The 26,763-nt window shown below is 36.8% G+C and overlaps 1 protein-coding gene across 2 annotated transcripts; it reads left to right on the forward strand.

The window, feature by feature from the left end:
* The first annotated feature begins 118 nt into the window (after positions 1-118).
* On the forward strand, positions 119-26,342 carry LOC121874320 (protein arginine N-methyltransferase 7-like). 2 transcript variants are annotated; one of them, XM_042378427.1, is made up of 16 exons: positions 144-161; positions 2,467-2,541; positions 2,872-3,076; positions 3,743-3,899; positions 4,903-5,052; positions 6,110-6,172; positions 7,470-7,628; positions 8,529-8,654; positions 10,263-10,387; positions 11,311-11,489; positions 13,271-13,436; positions 14,379-14,575; positions 15,286-15,431; positions 15,745-15,972; positions 18,847-19,122; positions 20,960-26,342. In XM_042378427.1, exons 3-16 carry the CDS (start codon positions 2,892-2,894, stop codon positions 21,125-21,127), a joined length of 2,325 nt encoding a protein of 774 aa, XP_042234361.1. In that variant the 5' UTR covers positions 144-161; positions 2,467-2,541; positions 2,872-2,891; the 3' UTR covers positions 21,128-26,342. The 2 variants fall into 2 exon arrangements, with proteins under 2 accessions (XP_042234360.1, XP_042234361.1); XM_042378426.1 differs by lacking the exon at positions 2,467-2,541 and having other exon boundaries at positions 119-161.
* Positions 26,343-26,763: the final 421 nt, after the last annotated feature.

Raw genomic sequence — 26,763 nt, forward strand, 5'->3', positions numbered from 1 at the left:
TAATTATTAAGTTTCGTTTATTATTTTTTCTCCATAAGAATCTAAAGAAAATAATTAGTGTTTATTTATTTCATTTATATAATTATTAAATTCATTAATGTAATATAATGTAATTTTTAGTTAAGAGTTATATATACACGTGTCTTCTGGTAACACGTGAGGTGAGGATGAATTAACCTCTATATCTCCTTTATTATATCTTCTTCATTTAATACAAACCAATATTATAACTTTAATAGACCTCTTCTTTGATAATATTTGAAAGAAATTTTGATTATAAATTAGATATAGGAGTAATAGGTACAGGAAGATAGATGGTGGTTGAGAAATGGATCTTTATACTGTATTCTATTTTACCTTTTACTCCTAAGTCATCAGGTGTGTTAATTAGATCAATATGTAGTTAATGAAGGAGTTGTGGCTCTGATCTAGTAATATTAATGTTTCTGAATTACCTGGGAATTAATGATGCTTGTATTGGTGTGGCTTAATATTGTACTATACTATTATGGGTACAAGTAAATTAAGCCCTTAGTGACTTCTATCTTACTTAATATTGGAAGAACAAATAATTATAATGTATACAGCCTTAATAACATCAACCTTGTGAAAGAGACCTTTGGGGTACTTGTAAGCCCGGACCTTCGGCCTAGGAATGGGTCCGGCTAATTACCCAAATGTAGCCGCAATGAAGTCAAATAATGGTCCTAGATGAATAAATTGGACTGCTAATCACCTCTTGACTAGTATTTGGTAAATTTAATTTAATCTGAGTTAATAGATCAAGTGCATGTACCTAACCTAACCTAATCTAACCTAACCTAACACAACACAACTCATTAAATTAAGTTTTCCAATTTTTTGTGACTTTCTGACACCAAATACTAGTCGAGAAGTGATTAGCAGTCCGATTTATTCATCTAGGACCATTATTTGACTTCATTCCGGCTATATTTGGCTACACTTGGGTAATTAGTCGAGCCGAGTTACAGTGGTGATCTCAGCCCGTTTCGGTATTAACTCTCAGGTTTTTTGAGGCACTTTTTATTAACTATTTTAAGCACATGGATTTAAAATCATTTACATATACAGTTTACTCTTATGGGTCATACAGTCTGGATATTGCCGAGAAGTTGCAGGGCGCTCTGACCACCATTCTCATAATCTTCCCATACAGAGAAGACCCTTGCTTGTACTGTAGTTTGTAGGTTCGGGGTTGGTACCGCTTCAGTTTTCCCTCAGACACGAGATGAATCTGAGTAGTTACTAAAGTTGCTTCATCATGTAGGAGCTGAATCATCATGTAAAGGGACATCTGTGCCTTCCCTTTCATCTTCAGATGGTTATGCCACCCCTTAATGTTGTTGTTAGTTCTCACACTTAGCTTATATATGCTCCAGGACTCAAGTGGCCAGATAGAACTGTTAATCCATGTTTTCTTGGTGTACTCCGCAAATTTGAGAAGTGGTCCTGAGGGTACATGTGCCATTAATCCCTCGAATATTCCCAGAATATGTTGTTCCGGAATAAAACAAAGCGTTATGAACTTCCACAGCAGCTTGTGAGTTCCCTCATCTGATGAGTAAGAAGTTTGCAATCCAAGTTCTTGTATTTTCCGGAAGAGTGCTTGAGTAAAATAGAATGCACGCCCTTTTATTTCAACTGTCGAAAGAACAGAACTTGTAGCACGCCACAGAGCTTTCTCAAAGTCCATCACAATTCTCTCCACACGTGGTTCACTGGGAAGCATATCAATGATGGCTTTAATCGCAGAAACAGTCTTTTTTCCGGCGACGAGACATAATACACTGTATGACTGGGAGCTGTTTTGTTGCACCTTCATAGCGTACAAACACATGGATACTGAATAACTGATAGAAAGGTTTTCTAACTACGTGGAACGTGGCATCAGCATACCATGTCTGCACTGGAGAGCAGTTGAAGTTGGTCATCTGTTACGAAAATCAAGTGGCGTGCGTCATCAACCTGAATGTCACCATGCAAGAAATTTTTGGTAATTTGTTGCGACTCCACTTTAAAGTCCAGATTGTTTGGGACGTTTTGGACGGTGCTTATGGCGGTAATGGTTTACATTGTGAGCAACAAATTCAACTGATTTAATTGCACTACACTGTATATATATTGTACAGTAGTAGACACTAAAAAAAAAAAATTCAAGTTGCATAGTCATTTAGGTATCTAGGAGGGTTTCTCTGCCGTTCTGGATATCTCCCGGATAGACAACTGCCTAAATGTCTAGCAAGCTGATACGTGGAAAAATTATAAATATTCTGTATGCAGTATATAAAAATATTTATTTACGTACACTCGTACAGTACTGTATACAGTACAGAACATATTTTGTCTTATTACACACTTGGAATAACTTGCCTTGTAAAGCTTTCAGAATGGTTAGAAATACAATTTGAGAGGGATTATAGCTTCAGGAATTATGTTTCATTTCAGAACAGTTGAATAGAATGGGTTGGAGAATCTTTATAGTGTAATGTACTTCAGCATAAAAGAAATAGCAAAATAGAGGTGAGGTACAGTACAGTGTTCCATTTTTGCATTCCTGGAAATCATAAATGAATTTATTAATTCAGTATTAAAAGAGGATGTAGTTGAGTAGAGAGTTACTTAGTTTCTTCTCATGTAATAGGGGATGGAATATTCATAGTGGATAGAAAAATAGATTTTTTTAATGAAATACTGTAGTAATATTAGGTAAGGCAAGCATGAGTCTCATGGATTATCAGAAGGAATTTGCACTAGATGGGTTGTGTGTCATCTGATCCTCCCCAATCATTATTGACTTTTAATCTAGATTGTTACAGTATTTGTAGTTAAGATCTTTTCTTTCCTTTACAGGCTCTTGCCACTAACATTTGATGGTTCACCGTCTACAATGGTGGCTACAACCTTCTCTTCTGGTAGTACCAAAGCATACTGAGTGGCCTGTGCTGAAAGAAATCAAGTCATGGTCAAGAAATATTAAAAAACAAAAGAACTTATCAGATTTAAGTTTGAGTCAAGCACATACACCACATGCTGAAATCTGTTGTTTTTCTTCTCGGTAAGTGTTGTATTGATCAAATATACTGTACGTAATTACAGTATTAAAATTGTATTGCAGTGTCCTTTACCATGCTTTTAAGGCTCTATTAAAGGGTATAGCTGTACTAAATAACCTTAATCTTTTCATTTTTTACAATATGTTTGGTATCTACAAGAGTAAAGTTGGACTTACAAACAAACCTCAGGAACGTACAGTTGCTCGTTAGTAAGTAGAGGAGCACCTGTATTGTAAATATGTGTTTTGTGTGTGTGTGTGTGTGTGTGTGGTGACACACACAAAACACATACAAATAAATAATAATTGGAAATCCTCTCACAAATAATCCGAAACAAATTTAATAAAATGTGACAGTCTACCCTCAAGTCCGTACTCTATTACAGTACTTTATTAATACGGACTTGATAGTACTGGTAAAATAAATAATTGTCCTAAGGGCAAACACATAAAGGGAATAAACATTTCTTTGTACCCCCCCCCCCCCTTCAGTTGGCAAATGTTATTCGTGGATTTGGTGAATCGTGGCCATTTTGAGAACCCAACCCCCTGCAAATTTTTTTGTGGGGGGCCTCTGTACAAGTAATTTTTATTGAAAAAATCACCTTTGAATTCATATTTGCTAATTGCAGCTTGAGTTAACCCTTTTTTTTTATTTATTTTTTCCAGAATCAAATATTTCAATTCAAGAAAGATGAGTGTGTTCACCCAGCAACTTAATCCTATAACTGGGAAACTGGAGTGGGGCATACAGCCTGAAGATTATGACTACAAGCAAGAGGTAGCACGATCTGCTTATGCGGACATGCTGCATGATCAAGAGAGGGTATGTTATGTTTTATTACAGTAGTCTTTATGGAGAGTCTCTTTATGTACTAGAATTTGAGTACAGAAACTAAGACACTGCTTATATGACTTCATATTTAATTATTTTATGGTTAACTTTTAGTGTGTGGTTTGAGGAAAAAGTTTAAGTTAGTCATGTCATACTCGAAAATCTTTGGAAAGATACACACCAACATGCATTATTTTGTTTATAATTATACATAATTTTTAAAGTTATTGTCGTACATAAACCTTTCACTTCCCGCCCAGTGGCTTACCTGAAAGCTAAAATCAAATTACAGTTAAATAATATTGTATCATGGAAGACAGTCATTTGATGAATAGTAGTGATGATTGTATTGGACTGAGTGAGGAAGCTGTGGTGAGAAAGTGATGCATCTGTTGGTTTCTTTGGTAACACTGCTGCCTGCAGCTCTGCCAGATACTATTGAACAGGTGAATGATTAGAAAGGTGGAATGGAAGGGAGTGGTAGTAGGCAGCTCCCAAATAGGGAGGTACTACCGCCTGGGAAGATATTGGAAGCATAATGTGTTGTCTAATGGTAGACCCTGCTGCCATATGGCATCACACAAATTGTGATCAAGTCCCAGGTTGCTGATCTGACTTTCTGCCTCATTTACACACAATTGCAGGGTCTCAATTGTTTCTCTCACTTTGACAACACAACATACATATATTGTTTCTTTATTATTATTTTAATTTAATTTAATTTTTAATTTTGTATATATTTTTTTTAAATTCATTATGATTTTTTTTAAAAATATTATTATTATGATTATGATTATATCCCCCCCCCTCCAGGCCCCGATGTGGGTCAGTGACCTGTGTCTGGGTGGGCTAACCCCTGAAAAAAAAACAATGCTGTAAAATTGCTGTAAAATTGTATTAATGATTACTGTACTTCACTAAAATTGCTATTTTACCAAAGTATTGATCACATTTTTATGTACCAATTATTTATAATGAAAAAAATTTCTGACAGAATGACAAATACTATGAAGGACTGAGGCGTTCGATAGCAGACCTACGAAAACGTGGGCAAGAGGTGCATGTGCTAGACATTGGCACAGGTACTGGTCTGCTGTCTATGATGGCTGTTGCATGTGGAGCTGACTCTGTTACAGCCTGTGAGGTATGATAGGCTAGAGTAATGCCATTTAATGTCTAATGTATCTTGTACATGCTTACTTGCTGTATTTCACTAACTCATTTCATTATTCTGTAACCCTCACAATGTTATTAAGCCTACAAATAAACTTTCAGTGTATCAATTCTCCAACAAAATCCATAAACTCATATGAAGACAAGTAGACTCATCACTCACCACCACCACACACAACAGTCACTGAGTCTGTTGCCTGCTTTTCCAATTTCTTTTTATTTACCCTCTTGTAATATGTGGACAATTAAATATTCTTCTTCTGTATTCTTAGATGTCATATGCTAATAATGTACAATAAAGGTGCAGAGTTGTAAAAAAGAGTGTGGAATTTGGAAGTGAACAAAAGTTTACAGGTGTGGACATTACAAGCAATGCACAAGGGAGGGTGAGTGTAGCTTTAGCTGATGGCTGAGAGGATAGCTGACAAACTTAACATTGGGCACCTGTGGGTACTGTACTTACATATTTTCTCCATTGATTTTAAGGTGCTGTTTTTTAAACATTTGAAGCCAGTCCACATTGAAATCACAGTGCTGTGGAATTTTCAGTTCCTCATAGACTTCTTTGTCCAGTGTCTTCAGGATTTCCTGTACTGTATAATACTGTACTGCATGTACAGTATTTTCACTTAATATGTTTATTATGGGCTTATGATCATGAAAAGTTATCATTTAAAATATAATTTTGGAGGAATTTGTGTCATTTTGAGGATTTTTTTTTCTAGGAACATATCTCAGCATTTATGATGGAAGTCTACGAGAAAATGCTTTTATTTATGAAAATTTAATTTACAAAATGTTTGCATTGGATGCCACTTTTAATAGTTCATTTGGCTAATACCAGACAATTTTACTCAGTAGAGAGGGGAGCCTGTACACAAGTACTATAGTTAATATTGGATTGTAATAATCCCAGAAATGCTTTTATCTTTTGATCTCTGTGTACTTTGTATTACTTGGTCAGGAAGTTAATAATAACAAAGAAATTGAACTATTGCAAGATATTTAGCACCATTATTTATTTACAGGCATTTTATCCCATGGCTGAGTGTGCAAGGAAAGGATTAACGGCAAATGAATGTGCTGATAAGGTAAGAAGAATTTTTATCTTACTCTATCTTGTTAAAGAATATTGATTGAGTAATACACTCATCTTTGAATAATTGTGTATGTACTGGGTATTTAGAATTCACATCTTCAAAGATTTTCAGGAGACCAAAAAAATATTCAATATTCTTAATCTGAAGTGCCTTATGTATGGTAGCTATGTTTGAAAACTGCGGGTAGCTATTGCAGGCTGCATTATAACCAACAGACGAGTTTGCATTATTATGCCAGCTTTTTGTATTGTCATCATACTTTATTGTTGGCTTCACGAATAAAATGCACTTTATTTTTTGTCACCTTGACTGCCACATAAAATATATTTATAATTACTGTGCAAACAAAAACTATTTGTTAAATGGACATACAGTAATTATAAAATAGATACTAATACAGTAATAAATAACTGTAGCACTTACATTGCGAGGTGAGCTGATAACATGTAGATATTCTGGTAAATGAAGTAAAAACTCACATTGGAGAAATACAAGATGAAATCTTGGAGCTGGCACACTAAGACCCTCTTTAGCCAAGAAAGATATATAACAAAGGAAATAGGTCACAAGACCTGTTTCCTGAGTTGGGGTAGGGTGGGGTCCACTGACCACATGCCAGATTAAAGTTAGGTGTAGAAGTAATAAATGAAGATTCTAAAATTTTTCTGCTGAAGGTACAATTGGACTTATAAATCATAGAACTATTATTCCAATCTAGTGCAACAGATTGGAATAATGGCTCCATGATTTAAAAGTCCAGTTGTAGCTTCAGTAGTAAAATTATAGAATCTTCTACTGAAGCTACAATTGGACTTATAAATAGCTACTACTGTATATCAGTCGATTGCAATAGATTGGAATGATTGTATTTATTATTCTGGCTAATGTGGATATTGCTAAATCTATCACAAATTACAAGTTGAAAAATAACCATCACTGGTAGGGAATGTTGTCAGTTATACCAAGGGTTTACTGTACAGTAGTACCTCCACCGTACATTAAAGCATTCGTCGAGTATTATTACAAAAATAATAAGTAATATTATGTGGCCATTATATATATCTTCCGTGTATAACACATGAAAGTGTTTGGGTCAGTTGGACCCATTATTTGTTAGTTACGGTCATCAGGAACACATTCCCGGCAACATTGAGGACTCCCTGTACGGGATTACCTTTACCTTCCTTTTTCAGTCAGTGTACAAGATTGCCAAAGCAATGAATTAGTGATGAATTTACAGCACAGTGAAAGTGTTAAGACTATTTATGGTTAAATGTTATTTATGTAGGTGCGTCTGGTGCCCAAGCGGTCTACAGAAATTGAAGTTGGACCTGGAAAAGACATGGAGAGGCGGGCTAACCTGTTAGTTGCTGAAGTGTTCGACACAGAGCTGATTGGTGAAGGAGCAATTGACACCTACCGTCATGCACGAGATGTATTGCTTACGGTAAGAATTTGTAAATAAGTGTATTAACCATAGTACAGAATTTAAGTGCATTATAGATATGTAATGTATTTACTGTATTGATTAGGCAGGGGGAAGAAACTGGATTTGGCTTCTGGAAACCGTGCTCTTTGGACTTGACTTTGGCTTTGAAGCATTCTAAAGGCTTCGGCTTCAAAGGCATAACACCAGCTTCAGCTTCAAAGCCACTGGCCTGACTTTGGATTTTCATCTTTACACAGGCACTCTGATAAGTGACAAGGGTGTTGTGTCTTTGCCAAAGTTACTGACCCGCATGTCAGTGACCAGTGCTGACATGAGAACATATTGTCACAGGTCAATCTGGTCAGTTTCTCCACCCCAGGTAGTGACTGGAGGATAACTTTGGGTGAGGTCAAGTCAAATGTGAGTTGGCCATGTGACCTTGATCTGACACATGAAATATATCCTATTTCATTATTTACGCAGTCAGTTTTCTTTCTTATAATCTTGCATATAAGAACAATATCTTGTTTGCAGGAGTCATAACTTGGCAATTCATTATTGACACCTTCCTAGTATGAATTATTTAATTTATATATCTTTACATTGCTCTTGTCTCTTCACAGATTCCTTGTAAAAAAATAGTAGTCAGTGGGATTTAGGAAAGGGACAAAGTGCAAATAGTATCAGGGAACATAGTGGTTGGGGCTTTGGACCACAGAACCTAGAAATATTTTAGGTACAGTACTATAGTTTTCTTGGAGATGGCATTCCTTGCACAGTAATTTTTATAATTGATGCAAACTGAAACAAAACCAGTGTTTGAAAGTTGGATTGTAGCTTATTGGTTAACAATTTGAATAGAATTATCCTGTTGGTGAATTTTATCACAAACATGCAATTTATTTATATTTTCAACAGGAAGATGCACTCTTGGTTCCTTCAGAAGGGACGGTATATGCTCAAGTGGTATCATCAAAGATGTTGCAGAGATGGAACCACATCCAGCCTGTTACTAGAATCAAACAGGGAAGCAAGGAAGAAGAGGTCAGTGGATGAAAGATTTGCTGTACCATCTCAAGGGAAACTCATCACAGGTCTTAATCTGCAGAAGACTACTAATGCCAGGGTTTAGTCAGCTAATTTCTTCAGTCTTCAGGTGTTCCTAGTCTGTGGAAAACTTGAATTCTTGTTTATTATCTCAAAATGAGTCTTCTTAATAGAGTCAGATTAGGTCACAAAGTCCTTACAACAGTAATACTCATGACAAAATTAAATGTAATATTATATGGTTAACAGAAGTGTGGACACCATCAGCAGACACCAAAAAGAGGTTAGAGGTCTTTGAAATGTGTTGTTATTGGAGAATGTTAATATAAATTACACTGATAGGAAAACAATGAAGAAGTAATAAGACTCCCCAAAATTTAAAAGAAAAAATCTTGAAATTTATAGAATAAGGAAAATCAGGTCTTTTGGTCATGTAAATAAGAATGAGGGGATAATGAAAAATATAATGGGCAAAGTTGAGGGTGGGAAGGCCAGAGGAAGGCAGAGATTGGAATGCACTAATGAAATTGAAAATTGGATCCATGGAGAGGTGCATTATCTCATAAAATTGGTAAAAAATGCCCCAAAATGTTTCGAGTGGAAGATTGTGGTCACCTACCCTCAGATCTTAAGAAGGGCACTATTGGTCAATTGAATAACTAATCTTGGTATCACTCGGTGAGTTAATTAGCAAGCAAGGAGTAGATTGAAGGAAAGAAGGTAGTGCTTATGTAGAAATACTATATTCTACAGGTATCCTCTATTTTCGATCGGGTTATGTATCTGAAAACCCATTGCAGGTCGAAATACCGTATATTGGGATCGTTATAACATGGAGTTCAATGGGATACGTTCCCAGTCAGTCCAACACCCACATTAAAAAAAAAAAAATTCCTATAATAAAATGAACATTAAACAGCACTCATTGCATCATTAAGAAGAAGCCTGGTTGTCATCACATGTCCTCTTTGAGGCTAAGGTGACTTTTGAAGGTGGATGGGTCGCCATGGATGTAATTATCACAATCAATTGATCAATCTTGAAGTTGCAGTGGAGTCGTCACAGATTCACAATATTGAGCTTCACTTCCAGAGACACGGTTTTCCTGGGTGCCTTGTCCTTGCCAGACATTATCAAAGTTACACCACTCACTTCACAGAGCGAAACACTTTGTCACAAAGCCAGAGTACATTGTGAACATTAGTGATGTCCTCTCTCTGTAAGGCAGAATACAAAAACAAAAAGTAACCACCGATACTCGCCAATAATCGATAAGCTACATGATCATGGGCACATGCAATCATCTTGGAACAAAACTTGGTACTGTAGTGCAGCGGGTGGCGGCGTGCAAGTAGACTGTAGCTGGTAAGTGTGGCTATCGGAGAGTTACGGGTTTGAGGGATTTCGGCTAACAGAGAAGTTACTATGCTATTTCAGGTATCCCATAGGTTAGTTTGTGCACCATACTTTTCTAATACCATGGGCAGTTCACATTAATGTTAGTGTTATCCTCATTAATGTTTCAGTGTTGTCCTCATTAATGTTTCAGTGTTATCCATATTACAATTGTGTCATGCTGAAATAATATTTTCCACTTTGATAAAGGTACTGGTGTCAGTGCCAGAATGTGTACAGCGATGCCCAGGTGCTGCTGCAGTCCATGACATCCAGCTCTCTCAGGTGCCACAAGAATGGTTTACTCCGATGTCTCACCCGTTACCTGTATTTTGGTTAGTTCTTACATGTTGTTGGTTGCCATTTACACATACATGAAACAAGAATTTTTTTTTTCTTGTATAGAGAAAATTACCAGTTAGTTGGGAGAGGCCTTTTCACAAATCACGTTGCTGTCGATCGGGGCATTTTTGTGGTGCTGGTCCTCAATCCAAATGTTCAGTGCTTTCTCATTTTCACTATGTTCCTGTCACGAACAACCTGCGTCACTTTAGCACTTGCAGGGGCACTTGCTTGAACAGAATCACGAATTGCTTGTTTATTTTTCTTGAAATACCGCACTGTGGCAGCAATCATCCTCTCCTTTAACTTGTCTAATAGTTAAATTTTCTTTACCAGGATCATCACTGAATTTTGCCTTTTATATTTCACTCCACTTGCATCACTACTGTAGCACTGACTCTAGGCAGTCTTTTCAGAGCCATTTTCACAAAGGAACACAAAAGTTTTGAGAGTATGACATGGGATGCTAGGTCACGGGTACTGGGTGAGGGCAAACAGAGCAAGGTGAGACACCGCAGGCGCGAGGTGGTGAATCACTGCGCTGCGGGAGAAGGCTTGCATGCTAGCCACCCGAGCCCCCAGCTGCTTACCTCGAATCTTAAACCCGCGAATGGGAAGGGTCTACTGTAGTTTTTGGCCACACTGTACACAATTTGTAACATGATTACAAATGCTTTGTTGCAACACATCTCACTGCTCAAACATTTTCACTTCTTTGGCATTGTATTTCATCAAGCAGTGTTGAAACCAAATACCGTACTTTACAATGTGGTAACACAAAATTGATTAGACTCTTGTCCTTCTTATATCTGTCCCAAACAACCACTTGATTCCATTCTTATTGATTTTACTTCTCCCTTACTTCCAATAATTTTTTCAGTTGCTGATCATTTTAATTTATGTACATCACCAACAGGTTTGACTGGAGTGGCAGACAGAAAGATATACCATGTGATGAGACAACTCGTGTCAAGTTCAAGACCTTGGCATCTGGTGATTGTGATGCTGTGTTTATGTGGTGGGACCTGAGGATGGACCAGGATGGGGAAGTGATGCTTAGTTGTGCTCCCTACTGGGCTCACCCTGATCTTGCTGGTGTGTACTTTACCCTTACATATATGGTCTGCTGAGCATTAATTATTGTATCAGTAATGTTAATTCATCTATTTGCCTATTTAACTGTTTTGTGAGATTATGTTTATTGAGTTGTCTTACTTTAATTATATGTATATTTTTTAATTTTTATTCATCATCCTATTTTCTGCTGGAAATGTTTAAAATTGTCATACATGTGGCAGCATTTACATTTACTATCCTGTCTTTGCTATCTCATCAGTCCAATAAAAAATGAAGAATTGAAGTGTGAAATCACATATTTTGGCCTTAAGGATGAATAAATTGACCTGTGAGAAGTGTTACCACTAAATTGCCCCTGGCAGAATCTGTCATTGCCTAGGGAACTTCTGTTGCTTAGTGGCAGGATGGTGAAGGATTATGCTGAAACTAACTTTTTTCCTATTCAAATCTAAATTGGAATCTCATTAATTTGTAATTTCTTGACATAATTGTTGTTCACATTTGTTTCCTGTGATAATTGGTAACAAATTGTCAATCTAATCTGAAATGTTTATATTCCTGGTTAACTTTTCCAAATAATTAAAGAAAATTGCCAAGAAAATATCTGGATTATTGAGGTGGGTGGCATCTCAGCCACTGACCCAGCAGTTACAATGCATCTTTTGAGAGAGCGACACACACACACACACACACACACACACACACACACACACACACCCATGCTCCTGTATTAAGCCTTGTGGCAAGGATGTCACCCAGCTTACTCCCAGTTATATGAAGTTAATCTTCATTACATACTACATTAGTTTATATGTGCAGTTGGTAAAACTTTAATGAACATTCTTTGGTAATTCATTAGAAATAAGAGATTTAAAAAAAAGATTTAATTATGACTGCATCATGGCTAAGGTCCAGACATGGAACATTAATGTTTTGATTTATATAATACTGTATTGGTAACTGTGAATGTTTAGTGATATCTCCATTACCCAGAATAATTGGTGTAGAGAAGTTCTGGGATTGATAGACTTCAGGTATGGAGACGAATTTTCTCGTCCCCATTATCCAAAGCAGTGCTCTAAGGGGTCACTATACCATTGCCTGTATGGAGATGCATTCCTGATGACATTATTTTTTACCGATCAGATATATACAGTGTTATGTATGAAGGGTACAGGTGTTAATAAACACATTACAGTAACACATCTTTACTAATTAATGAATAACAATTAAATAATATAATATCATGATTGACAATCATTTGATAAACAGTAGTGATGATTGTAGTAGAATGAGTGTGAGAGGCAGCGTGTCAGTGAGATGTAGTGCGTGGGTGAGTTGGGGAGGGGGAGGCAGTGGATATCATATGACTACTCTGGCTGAAGCTAATCCATCATTGCATCACTGAAATTATGATTTAGGAGGTGTTAATACTGTAGAGGTATTGGTGATGATGGTGGTAAGTGATGCATCTATTGGTTTCTTTGGTATCACTGCATCTGCACCACTGCCAGATGTTATTGAATATTATGTGGTAACATGAACTGGGTGTGTTGCCAAGCGCTCAACAGCTGATCTTAACCCACCACCACGCACTTATGCTTCTGTTAACCAGCAACACATCACGTCTAATAAGGCGGTGAACCTAATATTCCGGGATAGTACCTGTATATCAAATAGATAAATGTAAAACCTATTTTAATAAAAGATAATATTTTGTCACAAATTATAATTTACTGTCAATTTTATTATACTATAATGAATCTGACTATAAATATGTTTGTTCCTTCTTTGCTCAGATAAAAGTTGGAAAGGTAGTAGTGAGGACATTCCCTGGAGAGACCACTGGATGCAGGCAGTGTATTATCTCCCACAACCTCGCACAGTATGTGAAGACACCACGTTTACTCTCCTTTCAGCACATGATGAGTACAGTCTCTGGTTCAACATTCAAAAGGATGAGAGGTTTGTGTTTTCAGGCAGACTGATTTAACTGTACATAATTGTTAGAATATTGGTGAGAACATAATGGCAGAGGCACAATGTTATTATGTGAGGAGATGACTGTTCTCATGTTCATAGGACAGATTGTTGTATAATGTACTCATAAAGTTTTAAGGCATACATTTTATGGATATTTGTTGCTATCATTAGGAGGAGTCTCAGTGGTGACCTCTGCAACACCACTGACGAATACGAAGGTGACGAGGTTCTGTGATGCCCTTGTTTCTTTATCTATTTTATGTTCTTTATGTATTGAGTAAAACAAGTGTTAAAATCTGACGGCCGCAACCACCCGTATCTCCCCTATTTACATTATTTCTTACGGGAGAAATTGCTCCGCTATTCGTAATTTCGATATTCGCAATGGGTTTCATGCCCGTAACCTTTGCGATAAGTGAGGCAGCCCTGTACTGTACTGTATGTGTATTAGTGAGCTACTTTAGAGCTGTATGATATCTTTGAACACTGGTTTTGGAGTGTTTTTGGTGTTGGGAGGGGTGACTTTGGGGTCAACCTGACATATCCCCTATCTCCCCATGTTATAATTGTTTTGTTCTACACAGTGTTTTGTGGGAAGGCAACCCCCCACGTTAAGCGAGGGGGCAGCGTATGTCCTACTCTGAGTATCAGTTGGCACCATGCTTTCTGCTCATTCACACATACTCCTGTTTATTGGGTGTCCACTCCTTTCACCCCACCCTTCTCTGTTTCACCTCTGAATTACACTTTTTTAAAACCATTCTTCCATTTCCCATTCTCTCAGTACTGTATGTCCATATCACCTGAGGAGACCCTGATCAAATCCCTGGCTGACATTCTTGCTTGTGCTTATTTCCTCTTTAATTCTGTATTATTACTCATCTTCATTTTTTTGTCATTGAAGTTACTTCTTTGTGGTTTCAGTGAAGACATATGTGAGGAGCGGCCAGTCTGTGAATGTGGCATTCACATTGCGAACTCTCGAACTCGTCTAGGGCAGCTCAATGATCCTCGCAGATTAGAAATGTATGTCAGAGTCTTAGAAAAATATATTAAGCCTGATAGTGTCTGTTTAGCATTGGGTGATGGCTGTTTAATGGCTGTAGCTGCTGCTAAGTTAGGTAAGCCATATATTATTTTTCTAATGCTTGTTTTATTCCTCTTGTGATTCTCAACTGTTGTTCTGTTATCTCTCAAAAACTAAGTTTAATTTGTACTCGAGATGTATGGAAAACAAAGAATTTTTTTCTAGAGAATTTTTTTCTTAATGTCTGGGGTTGACTTATACACTAGATCAACCAATACATAAGTAAATAGGGTAACTTTAATTTTATGCATTAAGCTTTCATTTGGATGTATTTTGAGTGCCTTGGATAAGACTAGGATCATAATTGGAAAGTTTATACTGTATAAGATGTTTTTGGTATAAAAGCCAATGCATGGTTGCTTCAGTCAGTTATATTGTACTTGGTTAGTTAGTTTATAAAATATAATGGAAGGATACAATAAAATATATGTAGTCATAATTTTGTTATTATGCACTTGTGTAGTTTCAAGAGTTCTTGGTTATGATGCTTTATCAGCCTGATATGTGTATACAGTATATTGTTTGGCCCATATTGCAGTACTAAAATGGTCACAACAGTCTATCTACTGAAGGCAAATAAAGAACTATTATTGATTTAAAATATTGACAATTTATGATGGTTTTGCTCAGCTAATATACCAGTTATGGGTATTTTTTTTATATTCCTGTACACTTAAACTCAGTCAGGCCTGGTTGGTTCACAGCACATAGCCTTATGTCCTGTCTTTTGTCATCCCACTGCAGGAGCTCGTCATGTTTATGTTACTGAAGGAAGTGACCCAAATAGAAGAGTGATACAGGAGTTCATCACAACAAATGATGTTCAACACAATGTTACTATATTATCAGAAGATGTTTGTGACACTTCTGTGGAGCAGATGGTGTCACCTGTGAGTAATTGTGTTGTAACTCCAGAATTGTGATAAATTGATGACAGGGTAGGAAAACTTGGCATAAAAAAACCTCCCAATACAATGTGCTGATTGTAGAAAGCGGAAGTTTAGGAGAGTGTGGCATGGAACATCCATAACTTGGATATTAGCTTTCCACCCTGCCTGATTATAGAAGTATGTTTCAGAATTAGTATGCCATGAAATAGTTAACTTAAATACTCATGATGTGTGATATAATAGGGACTTAGTGTTTGAATTAAGACCTTATAGTTAATACTGTATATATACCCTCATTCTTGTTGGATTTCAGGCAACAATAACGTTTAGTGAACCATTCTTCTCAACGTCTCTCTTGCCGTGGCATTCACTCTACTGCTGGTACATGCGCAACACTTGCCTTCATCTGCTGGCGCCTGGGGCCATCAGGACACCAGGCACTGTCACAATTTGGGGTTTACCTGTTCAGTACAGAGACCTTTGGAAAATTCGTGCCCCACTACATCAGTGCAACGGATTCAAGATGGATATATTTGATAAGGTAATATATTGGTAGCTGTATGCTTTCAACCATTGTCTGTTAGATACTGTATATTAATCATTTTAGGCATTTGAAGAGGACAAAAATATTGAAATAGACACGGGCAATGAAGGTCAAGACTTCTCCCAGTCAGCAGCGGTTAACCCCTATGCTTCGGGTCACATCCTGTGACGTGTGTTTATAGAGCTTTGGATCATGTCACATGACGGTGTGATCTTTCGCTGGCCTATTTGAATAAAATGGGTGGGCTTGGCTAGATTATGTTGCTAAGTAGATATTTATCTTTCACTTACACTTGAAAGTCTCCCAGTCTCTTCTCAGTAGCTTCTCAACTTTTGTGATGTAGGCATCTCGCCCTTGGACTTTATTCACTTCAGCATGTGTTTCTACCGCCTGCCCCCCCCAAGCACAAGTCTAGTACTATATTGTGATCAATTATTGGATCTGTAATTATAATTGTTAATAGTGTAAATAGTAATAACATGGTAAAACAAGTGTCCTGTACCTCATATTAACCAAAAAAATGGTGTTGTTTACCTCGTTAATACTGCGTGACACACACACACGCCACTTCGTCTAGCCCTGGTGCTGCCAACCTGTGGTAAGGATATTTATTTATTTTCTGTTTATATCATGCATGGCCAGTTTGTAAGAGTAGTATTGCTTTTTATTTATTTTTTCAAATGTTCCCGAATATACTCTCCCAAAGCCCAAGGATTAATGTTTGTTTGTGCTTTTATGCTGTACCTTTATGCAGTTTGAAGCTAAAGACTAATTTGTTTCCTTTTAACTCATGAATTGGATATATCTCCCTTCACACGAGAGAAAGGATTTTACACACTTTTCTTTGATGAGTTGCTTTGTCTGGACAAAATGTAGGTTTTTTTTGTTTTACACTCTTGTTATAGATGGTTAGCACATCTCATGAGCAACAAAATACAGTATAGTAACCATTTTTAGCTCCTCTGGTCTATTCATGGGATTTAGAACAGAAATTAGATTTAGATGTACAAACAGAGAGGGTGAGAGAGAGAGAGAGACAGTGTGTGTGTGTGTGAGCCAGTGGCTACATGAGGACTGGTCTGGTCTCGTCAACCGCTTGTGAAACCACTCAAATTACCAGCATTGTATGAAGAACTCGTTACAGTGTCCTACCTTTAATGGTGACCTTTGTTTCCAAACCTCCAGTTTTGAGGGATGTGGTTGTGACAGTGAGGAAGAAAAAATATGAGATACAGTAGGTTGGTAAGTTTAATGAGTGGATAGTACCTGGCCAATAATGCTTATGATCTACCTGGCTTATTGGGTGCATTATTTGAATTGCTCATGTGAAGGCCCAACTATTAATCATGATTTCGGGATCAATCCTACACTTTTTGAAACGAGTGAATTTATGCATTGTAAGAAAGTTTATATTGCTTGCAGCCAATCATAAATAAAAGCAGCTACCCTTATAATGGAACCAGCTTATACAGTACATTCTTAAATCAGAGGATGAAATTTTCAGTCTCACTCACGACAGATTTTGTGAACAGCTTTTGTTAATTATTACTTTTGATATATGACTGTTTAGAAATGTGTTATTTTACTTTAGATCTCTTCTTGAAATGGTGAATTTTAATACAGTATGTAAACCGTTCATGTTAGACGAATACAGTATATAGAGACCTAGACTGTTTTGCATAGTTAATTTGTGATGACATTGCAGTGGATTAGTTATACAGTAGGGTCGGGATATATCGCTACTTTATATAGCGATTTTTTTATATCACGGCTACCAAAATTATCAACATTTTCCTGTATATAGCGATATATTTTTTATTTCGCGAGGGAAATTGGGCAGGAAATATTTCAAATGTACCGCCATGGCAAACAAATGCGTTATTTGCTCACCAGAGGCACCGCCGTGGCTGCTCACTCTCGCAATTACGCTCGCCCGCTCAATCTTTCACTCTCACCCGCTCAATCTTTCTGAGTGAGTGGCGAGAAAGCAGCTGACTGCTGTAGATTACGACTTCTAAGGTGAGTGTAAATGGGTTTCTAGTGACGTGTGAAGTGAAGATAATGGAAAGCTTATTGGAAAAGATTTAATACTGTAACTAATATTTTTGGTTTGTTCGTTTATGATCATTAAGTGAGGGTGGCAGTGTGTTGTCTGTTGTTCTCGGGATGACACGTCAGCTGCAGAGTCCAGTGCAGATTCCAATTTCTAAAGCGAGTGTAAATGGGTTGCTAGTGATGTGAAACGTTAAGTGAAGAAAATGGAAAGCTTTGATGGAAAAAATTTAAAACTGTAACTTATATTTGTGGTGTTCATTTATGTAGGTGTGGGATTGTCAAGTGAGGGTGACAGTGTGGCATCAGCTGCCGAGTCTGTACTACTGTATAGTTATTTAAATAACACATACCATCCTTAAATTCTGTGGTTACTTGCATATAATAATGGCTGTAGCACTCAGTCATGTTACAGGTGAGTGGTGTATTTTACCTTACTTTTATCAAAATACTGTCTGTATATTATGGTTATTTTTACATTATATTAGCTGCTTTTAACACTATTTATATGCCATAGTTTGGTACTCAGCGATTTTTTATAAAACAGTGTATTATGCAGGCGACGTATGTATGAAACTCGTGACGTATCATGAAAATTTATTCCCATGTTCATCAGTGATATGATTGAACGAATGTTGACAGGTACAATGTATACCAGCGGGGACCCCCTGGATATTGATTTTCCTTTTTTCACTACAACTCTACAGCTCACAATGCTTTATACCAGAATTAGTGGAAGCTTCCCAGTAACAGCTCCTAAATGCAAATTTGTTCAAATCTGCTCTCCTCTTCAATATTAAGTTTCATGTTTACTTTCAGCTTATTGAAACAGCATGTGAAGAAGCAGATGAAAGAGTTGAACCTCAACCACTTTGGGAGTATCCAGCTAAAGCTCGAGGGTATCCCATCCGTCTTCTCACTTTAGATCTGGCTGCCCCCATCCCTGAAAACCCCATGACCTCTGCCGACTCTATCACATTGCCGAGTCCTGGTCATGTCAATGGTATGGCTCTCTGGGCAGACTGGCACATGACAGATGAACCAGGGGATGCTCTTACTACAGGCCCTGTGGAACCAGTTGCTTTAGATCAATATGTAAGTACAGTACTATATTACAGTACTAATCTTTTGTAGCAGTTATATTAACTGATTGCTTTATTGACCTGGAGCAACATTTAGGTTTGATTGGTTGATTTATGAAATTTAGGCTCAAAGCCAGGGGTTCTCACCCCCATAACCTCCCAATGGTGGGTAAGTAATCAGATGGTAGAGGAATATACAGTCATACAGCTGTCTTGTAACACCATTCCTGTATTGTATCCATACGATACACAAATATAGTCACTTGTGTATAAAAGAAAATTTTTGTTTAACTATACAAGTTAATCTCAACATCACTCAAAAACCTGTAATGTGGAACAGATACATATGTAGTTTCTGATCAGTTACACCCAGCACATCAAATATAAATCACATGGATGGAGGTAATTCTATGAGACCAAATCCCCATGTAAAACTTAAGGAAATATTTTATTTTGAAATTATCTTCGATTTTAAATGTCACACACACACACGCGACGGTGGTCAAGGATGTGTGTGTTTTATAAACTGAAGATTCTTTGATTAAGTACATCCATATTTTATATGTATATAACTGTAAAAACAAATAAGGAAAATGTGTTACATAATTGAGAAGTGTAAAAGTAAACACTGGCAGAAACAGGTTCACTCTGTCATGTTTATATTATCATTTAATGTTCAATACCAGGAAGTATAATTACGTGGTTAAGCAACGTAGCATATTTTCTTAGTAACATATATTTTGTATGTAACATGTGTGCTTTATCATTTAATCAATCTTCAATACAAGTTACATCATTCATAATTCATATGTGAAGTGTGTGCATTATAATTTAAAACATTTTCTGTTATTAAACAACTTTGTACACAATATTCTAAATTAAAACTCTGTCATATGTCGTATTCGTATGCTATAACTGTGTCGTATTTCTTATCTGACATTTGTACGTCATCATTTGATTAATTTTCAATACCTGGAGGTACATTAGGTTAAGCAACGTAGCATAAAATTTTCTTAGTTGGAGTTTGATACACAGTCACTGTAATCATTTTTTATAAACACCATTGACAAGAAAGCTGCCACACAGACATAGGTGCTTCCAAATTGTACCAGAACCTTGATAGCTTGACTTTTAACTGCTAAATTTCTCTTTGATAAAGTAACCCAAAACTTCTATGTCATCATAGATATCAAATTTCACCTGTAATTCTGCCATTTCAAGCCCAAATAGCCGCACTGCTTTACATGTCTTGAACAGAAACTGCACAAAAATCAAAAGATTCAATTGGCAGCGCAGGGAATCTGTCATTGAAATTTGCTGCCATTTTCTGTCTTCATATGTAGAAAGTGAATAGAGTTGAGAACAGTTCAGAGGTAGGAGTGTGGAACTTCTATTGCGAAATGTGTCATCAGGGCAAACCTGACCTGACCTGATACAAGGAGAATAACTGCATTAATCCCTTGACCATAAGTTGTTTGCTACCTTCTCAGTACGTGTACAGTACTGGTACAGGTTGTACCTCTCTAGTCTGACATTCTGTGGTCCGGAAACTCCCGTGGTCTGGAACGATTTTAGTTTGCCCATGGAGAAAATTAATTTGAGTCTGGTACTTTTTCGGGAATAGGCGGACGTTCTGAAATGTCACCCAGGGTGCGCTGATCAGACGTTCTGGAATGTCACCCGGGGCTTAAGGGTTAAAATGGTTTTACAGTATTTTGTAATTTCTGTGGAAAGGGAGTTGTTGAAACCATGCTACAACAGAGGGATGTTTGAGAAATTCTTATGTTGATTCAGCACTTCTATGTACTGCCAGAATCAAATGTATTTATTAATTATTTTGTCTTCTGCAGGTTAGTTGGGATGTATACAGCCGACAAGGAGTGTACTTGTTCAAAGAGCCTGTGACTGTTGACAAGATGCAGCCACACACACTACATTATTCTGTCACATTCCAGCCATGTGATGGCACTATGGTATTTGACTTTCAGATGAAAAGACAAACATTAAATGACAGTTGATCAACAAGGGAGAAAATTTGGATATTATACAAATATATAAAAATTTTCTTATGTAATGTTTGCAGAAACTTCCTAAAATTATTATACTACTGTATCTTAAAGTGGCAATGTGTAGGGGTGGACAGGTAATAAGTTACATAGAAAAGAGTCATAATATTATGAACAGTAGTGTGTGCCACCAGTTTTTCTCAGTGATGTATCCGTTAGCCGGAACATTTGGTGCAGGGCACTTCCGGAAATGAGAGATTTCCGGGTAACGAGACGACTCTCAAAGCCAGAAAAAATCCCTCGTTGTTGGAATTTTCCGAGTAACGGAAAAATGTTCTTGACAGTTCCAGGAATTACCCATTATATCTTTTCTCGAACCCGAAAAATTTTCCCTCATCCTCGGAATTTTCCAGAATTTTCTGGGTACGTACTGGAAAATTTTTCTCGGGATTTACAGAAAATTAACCTGATTTTCATCTCTCAAACCCGGAAGAAAACTCCCCCGTCCCCGGAATTTTCCGGAAAAATGTGTCCTTCGGAAAATCGTTCCCAAAGCCGTAATTTTCCGGAAAGTTACATCTTTGGGAACGATTTTCTGAGAAAACTTCAATACTGGCTATCGGAGAGTTCCGTGTTTGAGGAATTCCGGCTAACGGAGATATTACTGTATAACTGAGAGGTGGCAGTTACATTTGCTAGAGTGTATTATAATTATGGTACAGTTATAGCTGAAACCACTGTACAGTATAGGCCAAGGCTCTCCTACAAATTAATTCTTATTAATTTTTAATGATTTTCTTATACTATTATTCAGCCCTTCCATATACTGTACTGTACAGTATAAAAAATGGAAAAAAATTTGAGAAGAAAGTGCCTTGGTACAGAGAACCAAACATTATTACATCATGTAAAAAAGAATTGCTTGGGTCTTTTTTTTTTTTCTAAAATGCCAAGGTAGGAAGGGCATTTGTTTTTTGGGTTTTATTCTATTTTTATTGACCACTTAAGTTTTCAATTTTTTAACCTAAATGAAAACCTTTTTCCAATACATTTACAAAAATATAAATATACAAAGAAGTTTTGGAATAAAATATATTTATTAATTGAAAATATATAAAGCATTCAGGAAAAATTTTATATTCTTATAAACTTTCAGAGTTAAACAGTAAAGATTATCAACACCAATTGTTTCTTTCTGTAGGATGATGCTTTTTTGGAAGTCATTGACACTTATATCTGCAGTCACTGCTAATACTGTATTGTTCACTGTAAGACATGCTTCAATGCTAAATTCACTTAACTGACAAACAGCATTGACATAACAGCTGACAAACAGCATCACTATTTTAATTTTTTTATTTATTTTTTTCTTCAACAATAGCCACTAGGTGATGAATAGAAGACTATCTATTTTTTTCTGAGTTATGGGGAATTAAATGCATGGACAAAGTTTTTTTTAAGGGCAGTAAAAAGGCCCAGCGGTGGAATTGGGAGAAATTAAAAAAAAAATAAATAAAAAAAATTAAAAAAAATGAGCAAATTTCAGATCCAGCTATTGGAGAGTTCCGGCTAAGAGGGATTCTGGCTTACGGAGATATTACTTAACTTGGGGTATAAAGTAGGGCATCACTCGAGCCTTGGGGAGTGACTGTGAAGTGAATTAACAGCTTTGCGTATAACATAATTATAAACCTTCAGATCAACCCATATTAGCACACGCCTAAAGCTGTTCATGATACAGACAAGAGACTACAAGTACCTATGTTAAAATAACATTAAAAGGTTCAGAGAATAAACTAAAATACAGTTTTATTTGCACTCACTGCTCTAGTAGCTATTGCATTTCCATAAAAGTACAAGGGATTGCTGAATACAGTAAATTAAGTTACAAGCACATTGGGCTGACAGCTTCGAAGTTTCTAGTCCAATGCAAAATTTGGCCCTGATGATAAGTAGCTTACTTGTGGGTGGATAAGGGAAGGTTTGAGTGCATTGGAAACTGGAGATGTGCTGGATAAGGGAAATTAATAGTTATAGGTTTTGTTTGATTTGCTAATCATACCTGTGTAACATTTATGAGCTCTATTCTTACTGTACAATCCTGTTGCTGCAGCCTCTATGTTAAGTAAATCCTCATCATTCATAGACCCCACAATCAGACTATCAAATTCATAGCTGAATGAAAATGCCATCACTGGGAGTGGCAGCTGATTGCTGGCCTGCAGCCAACATCTATGCTACAGGAGTGGGATTAGGCTCCCTATCAACTGTTTTGGCATAGCAATCTTGACAACAAACTGTCTCCTTATAAACATGGGTGTTCTGGTTTTTCTGTTACTGCCATTTCAATAATTGAAGACTGGCTTGGGGTCAGTCTGCTATCTGCTAATTCTAGCATTACACACTGGTCAGACATAGTGTTGGGCTTCAGCCTATTCGTAAATTTACTTTTTGTTAAGCATCTGTTAGTGTGTGTTTGGAATAGAAAACTTGTTCCCAGTAAAAGTAGGTATACATTAAGGATGTGCAATGTTGCCATTATTGTTTAATATTGTATTTTCATGGATGGGGTATTAAGAAAGGTGAAAGTAATAGTTGGGGGTGCAAATTTGGTAAACAAGAATACAGGATGCAGATGGGAAGTGAGTGCATTGCTCTTTGCTAATGACACAGCCCTAGTGGGTAGTTCTGGCTAGAAGTTACAAAGTACAGTATGTCAAAAGGAGTAAAGCTGAGGTTGTTTCAAAGAAGTGTTGAGATATTACTATATTGATGAAGCATGAACCTTGGGTATAAGAGGAAAATGCAAATGAGAAGAACAATTTAGAAATCAGATGGAGATGTGGAGTAGAAGAAGTTTGAGAGAGCTGACCATGATTTGCATAGGTGGTATGGGAATGTGAGAATAATGGGATGTGAAAGATTGATAAAAAGGATATTTAATTCAGAGGTAGATGGTAGTAAGGAAAGGGGATGATCAAGAAGAAAGGAAGGATTGGATGAAAGACATGTGAGGGCAATGGAGATCCAAGAAGCATCAGTGAATGTGAATAAAATCTCAGTACTGTACAGGTATCCCTCATTTAGTGTTAATTCACTTAACATTAATTTGGTTTAGCATTAAGAACTTTTGACACACTTTCTCACTTAAAGTTAAAAGAAAAATCATGACCATACTCTAATGTGGCTTAGAAATGAAGAAAATATAATATAAAACTATAAAATATAAACAATAAAGAGCACGGGTACGTATGTGTGGGAAGTGAACGTATGTATTGAGGCAGTGAGCTGTAACTGCAGCCAGCTGCACCCCCCCCCCTTTGTGATGTCACGGCATACAGCGTAGCAGCCACCTACGTCTCTTGAGTCAGCTGGGTGACTGCTCGGCTGATCTGTCATGTGTATACTGTACCAGTAAATGTGAGCAATAGATAAAACTAATAGCAAAATAAAAATAATAGCAAAAATACTGCATTGCCATTTGGCAATTGTTTTATTACACATGGGACACAGGCGACAGCGTACAGCTGAGAACCCCCATGATGCTCCCCCCACTCCCCAGATGTGTGTGCTAATTTCCTTGTACATAAGAAATGTCTATTCCCTTTAAGTTTTTGACCATATGATCATTATTTTATATATTTTTTTCACATTCTGTATGAAAGATTGTGTGTGTGCATGTAACGGAAAAAATGAAGAAAATTACGTATACGGTATCAGTAATATCTCCATTAGCCAGAATCCCTCTTGACTGGAACTCTCCGATGGCACATTTTCTGGAAAATACCGAGAAAAATTTCCTGGTGCCTGGAAAATTCCGTAAAATTCTGGGATGGGGGAATTTTTTCCGAGGTTGAGAAACGAAATTCAGGTGCAATTTCCAAAAATTCTTGAGAAAAATTTTCTGGTACCTACATGGAAAATTCTGGGGCTGGGATTTTTTACTGGCTTTGAGAGATGAAAGAATGCATCTTTCTGGAAAATTTCCAGAAAATTCAGGTACCCAGAAAAATTCTGGGGATAAGGGATTTCTTTCTGGGTTCGAGAGATGATGTAATGATCATTTTCTGGAACTTTCAAGAAAATTTTCCCGATACCCAGAAAATTCACGGAAGTGCTCTGCACCAATTGTTCCAGCTGACGGAGATATCACTGTTATCTACCCAAAATTATGAGTTAAAAAATAACCATAACATAGATCACAGCTGAGCGTCACCTCTTAGTGCTACTGGGTGGCGAGTCGGTGACAGTTACAGTCTACGAGCCCAGTTACACACACCCATGCTCTTAATTATTTTTTTTAGTTTTGTTATATTTTCTTTATTTCTAAGCCACATTAAAGTATAGAAATGACTATTCCATAATTTTTATAGTTTAATTACAGTACATGTAACAATGGCAACATGCCATCTCGTGAATATTATTTCTCGTCGTTTAGCGATAATTTCGCTTAACGTTAGATTTTCAGGAATGAGACCCCATCATTAAATGAGGGATATCCTACAGTGTTAAAAGATTTATAGAGGTGTTACAGTAGCCAGAGAGAGTAGATGGCAACGAATGGGGAAAGTGTTTGTTCTTGGTTCTGGCCACGCTGCAACATAGAAAGAGTTTATGATTATAAATATCAAGAGAATGGTATGTTTGACAGCTTGCAATCACAAATTGAGACTACATAAAGATAAAAATAGCTGTGTTATTAACCCTTATACTTACTGCATGCTTTAATAATTCCATTTATCCTGTACTACTGCTGTCATATATGCATATGCCATCTCAGCAAATGAAGTAAGGAAGGGTTAACTTTATTTATATACAGAAAAATCCTTAAATATTAAAGACAGATGAGATAAACTTTAACTGAATGGTGTAAAATACAAAGTTGTACAGAATGTAAATTATTTTTTAACTACCTTAACAAATGCAGTGTCATATTTAACTGGTTTTGATACAATAATTTTGTTATTTCCTAAACTGTACCCAAAATTAAACTCTTTGTAAATTATTGGTTAGTTGTTGTTCTTTACCAAAGGAGGAAATGAATCGAGCAAAAATTATTTGATGTATGTATGTGAAGTATGTACTTTAAAATAAACATTTGGAATTACTGCATTGTAGTTTGGTTACTCGTAAGGAATCTTTGTATTTATTTTCTCTTTATACTTTTATAAATTTTATTAGGACCATAGTTATCACTGTATATTGTGTAATAAATGCAGCAATACTGTAATGAAGTTTGAATACCAACTCCTATGCTGTTGAAGGCAATTTTTTGGCCTTCAGCATTGACAAGAGCAGCATGTACAGTTGGGGACAAAAGTTCGCTCCCTGTGGTGAAAATGAGTCATGGGTATGAGTCTCCGAACTAACTTACCCTGATTGTTTTAAGAATATGTATCCAGGAAGTGTTGGTCTTCTAACTGACGAGCAGTAATCTGAAAGAGTAACTGACTGTCAAAATAAATACATAACTGACTGATTGACTGAGTCAGGGTACTTGCTGACTGACTGGTTCACTGGAAAACTGACTGATTGATTCAATGAGACACAACTCCAAGTCCTTCCCAATTCTGGTGCAGGATAAAAAATAACCTTACACTACCCCCATCACCTCCCTTCCCAGGACTGTGCACCTAATTGCAGATGTT

This window comes from Homarus americanus, unplaced genomic scaffold, assembly GCF_018991925.1.
Source record: "Homarus americanus isolate GMGI-L3 unplaced genomic scaffold, GMGI_Hamer_2.0 scaffold47254, whole genome shotgun sequence".
Taxonomy (NCBI): Eukaryota; Metazoa; Arthropoda; class Malacostraca; order Decapoda; family Nephropidae; genus Homarus; species Homarus americanus.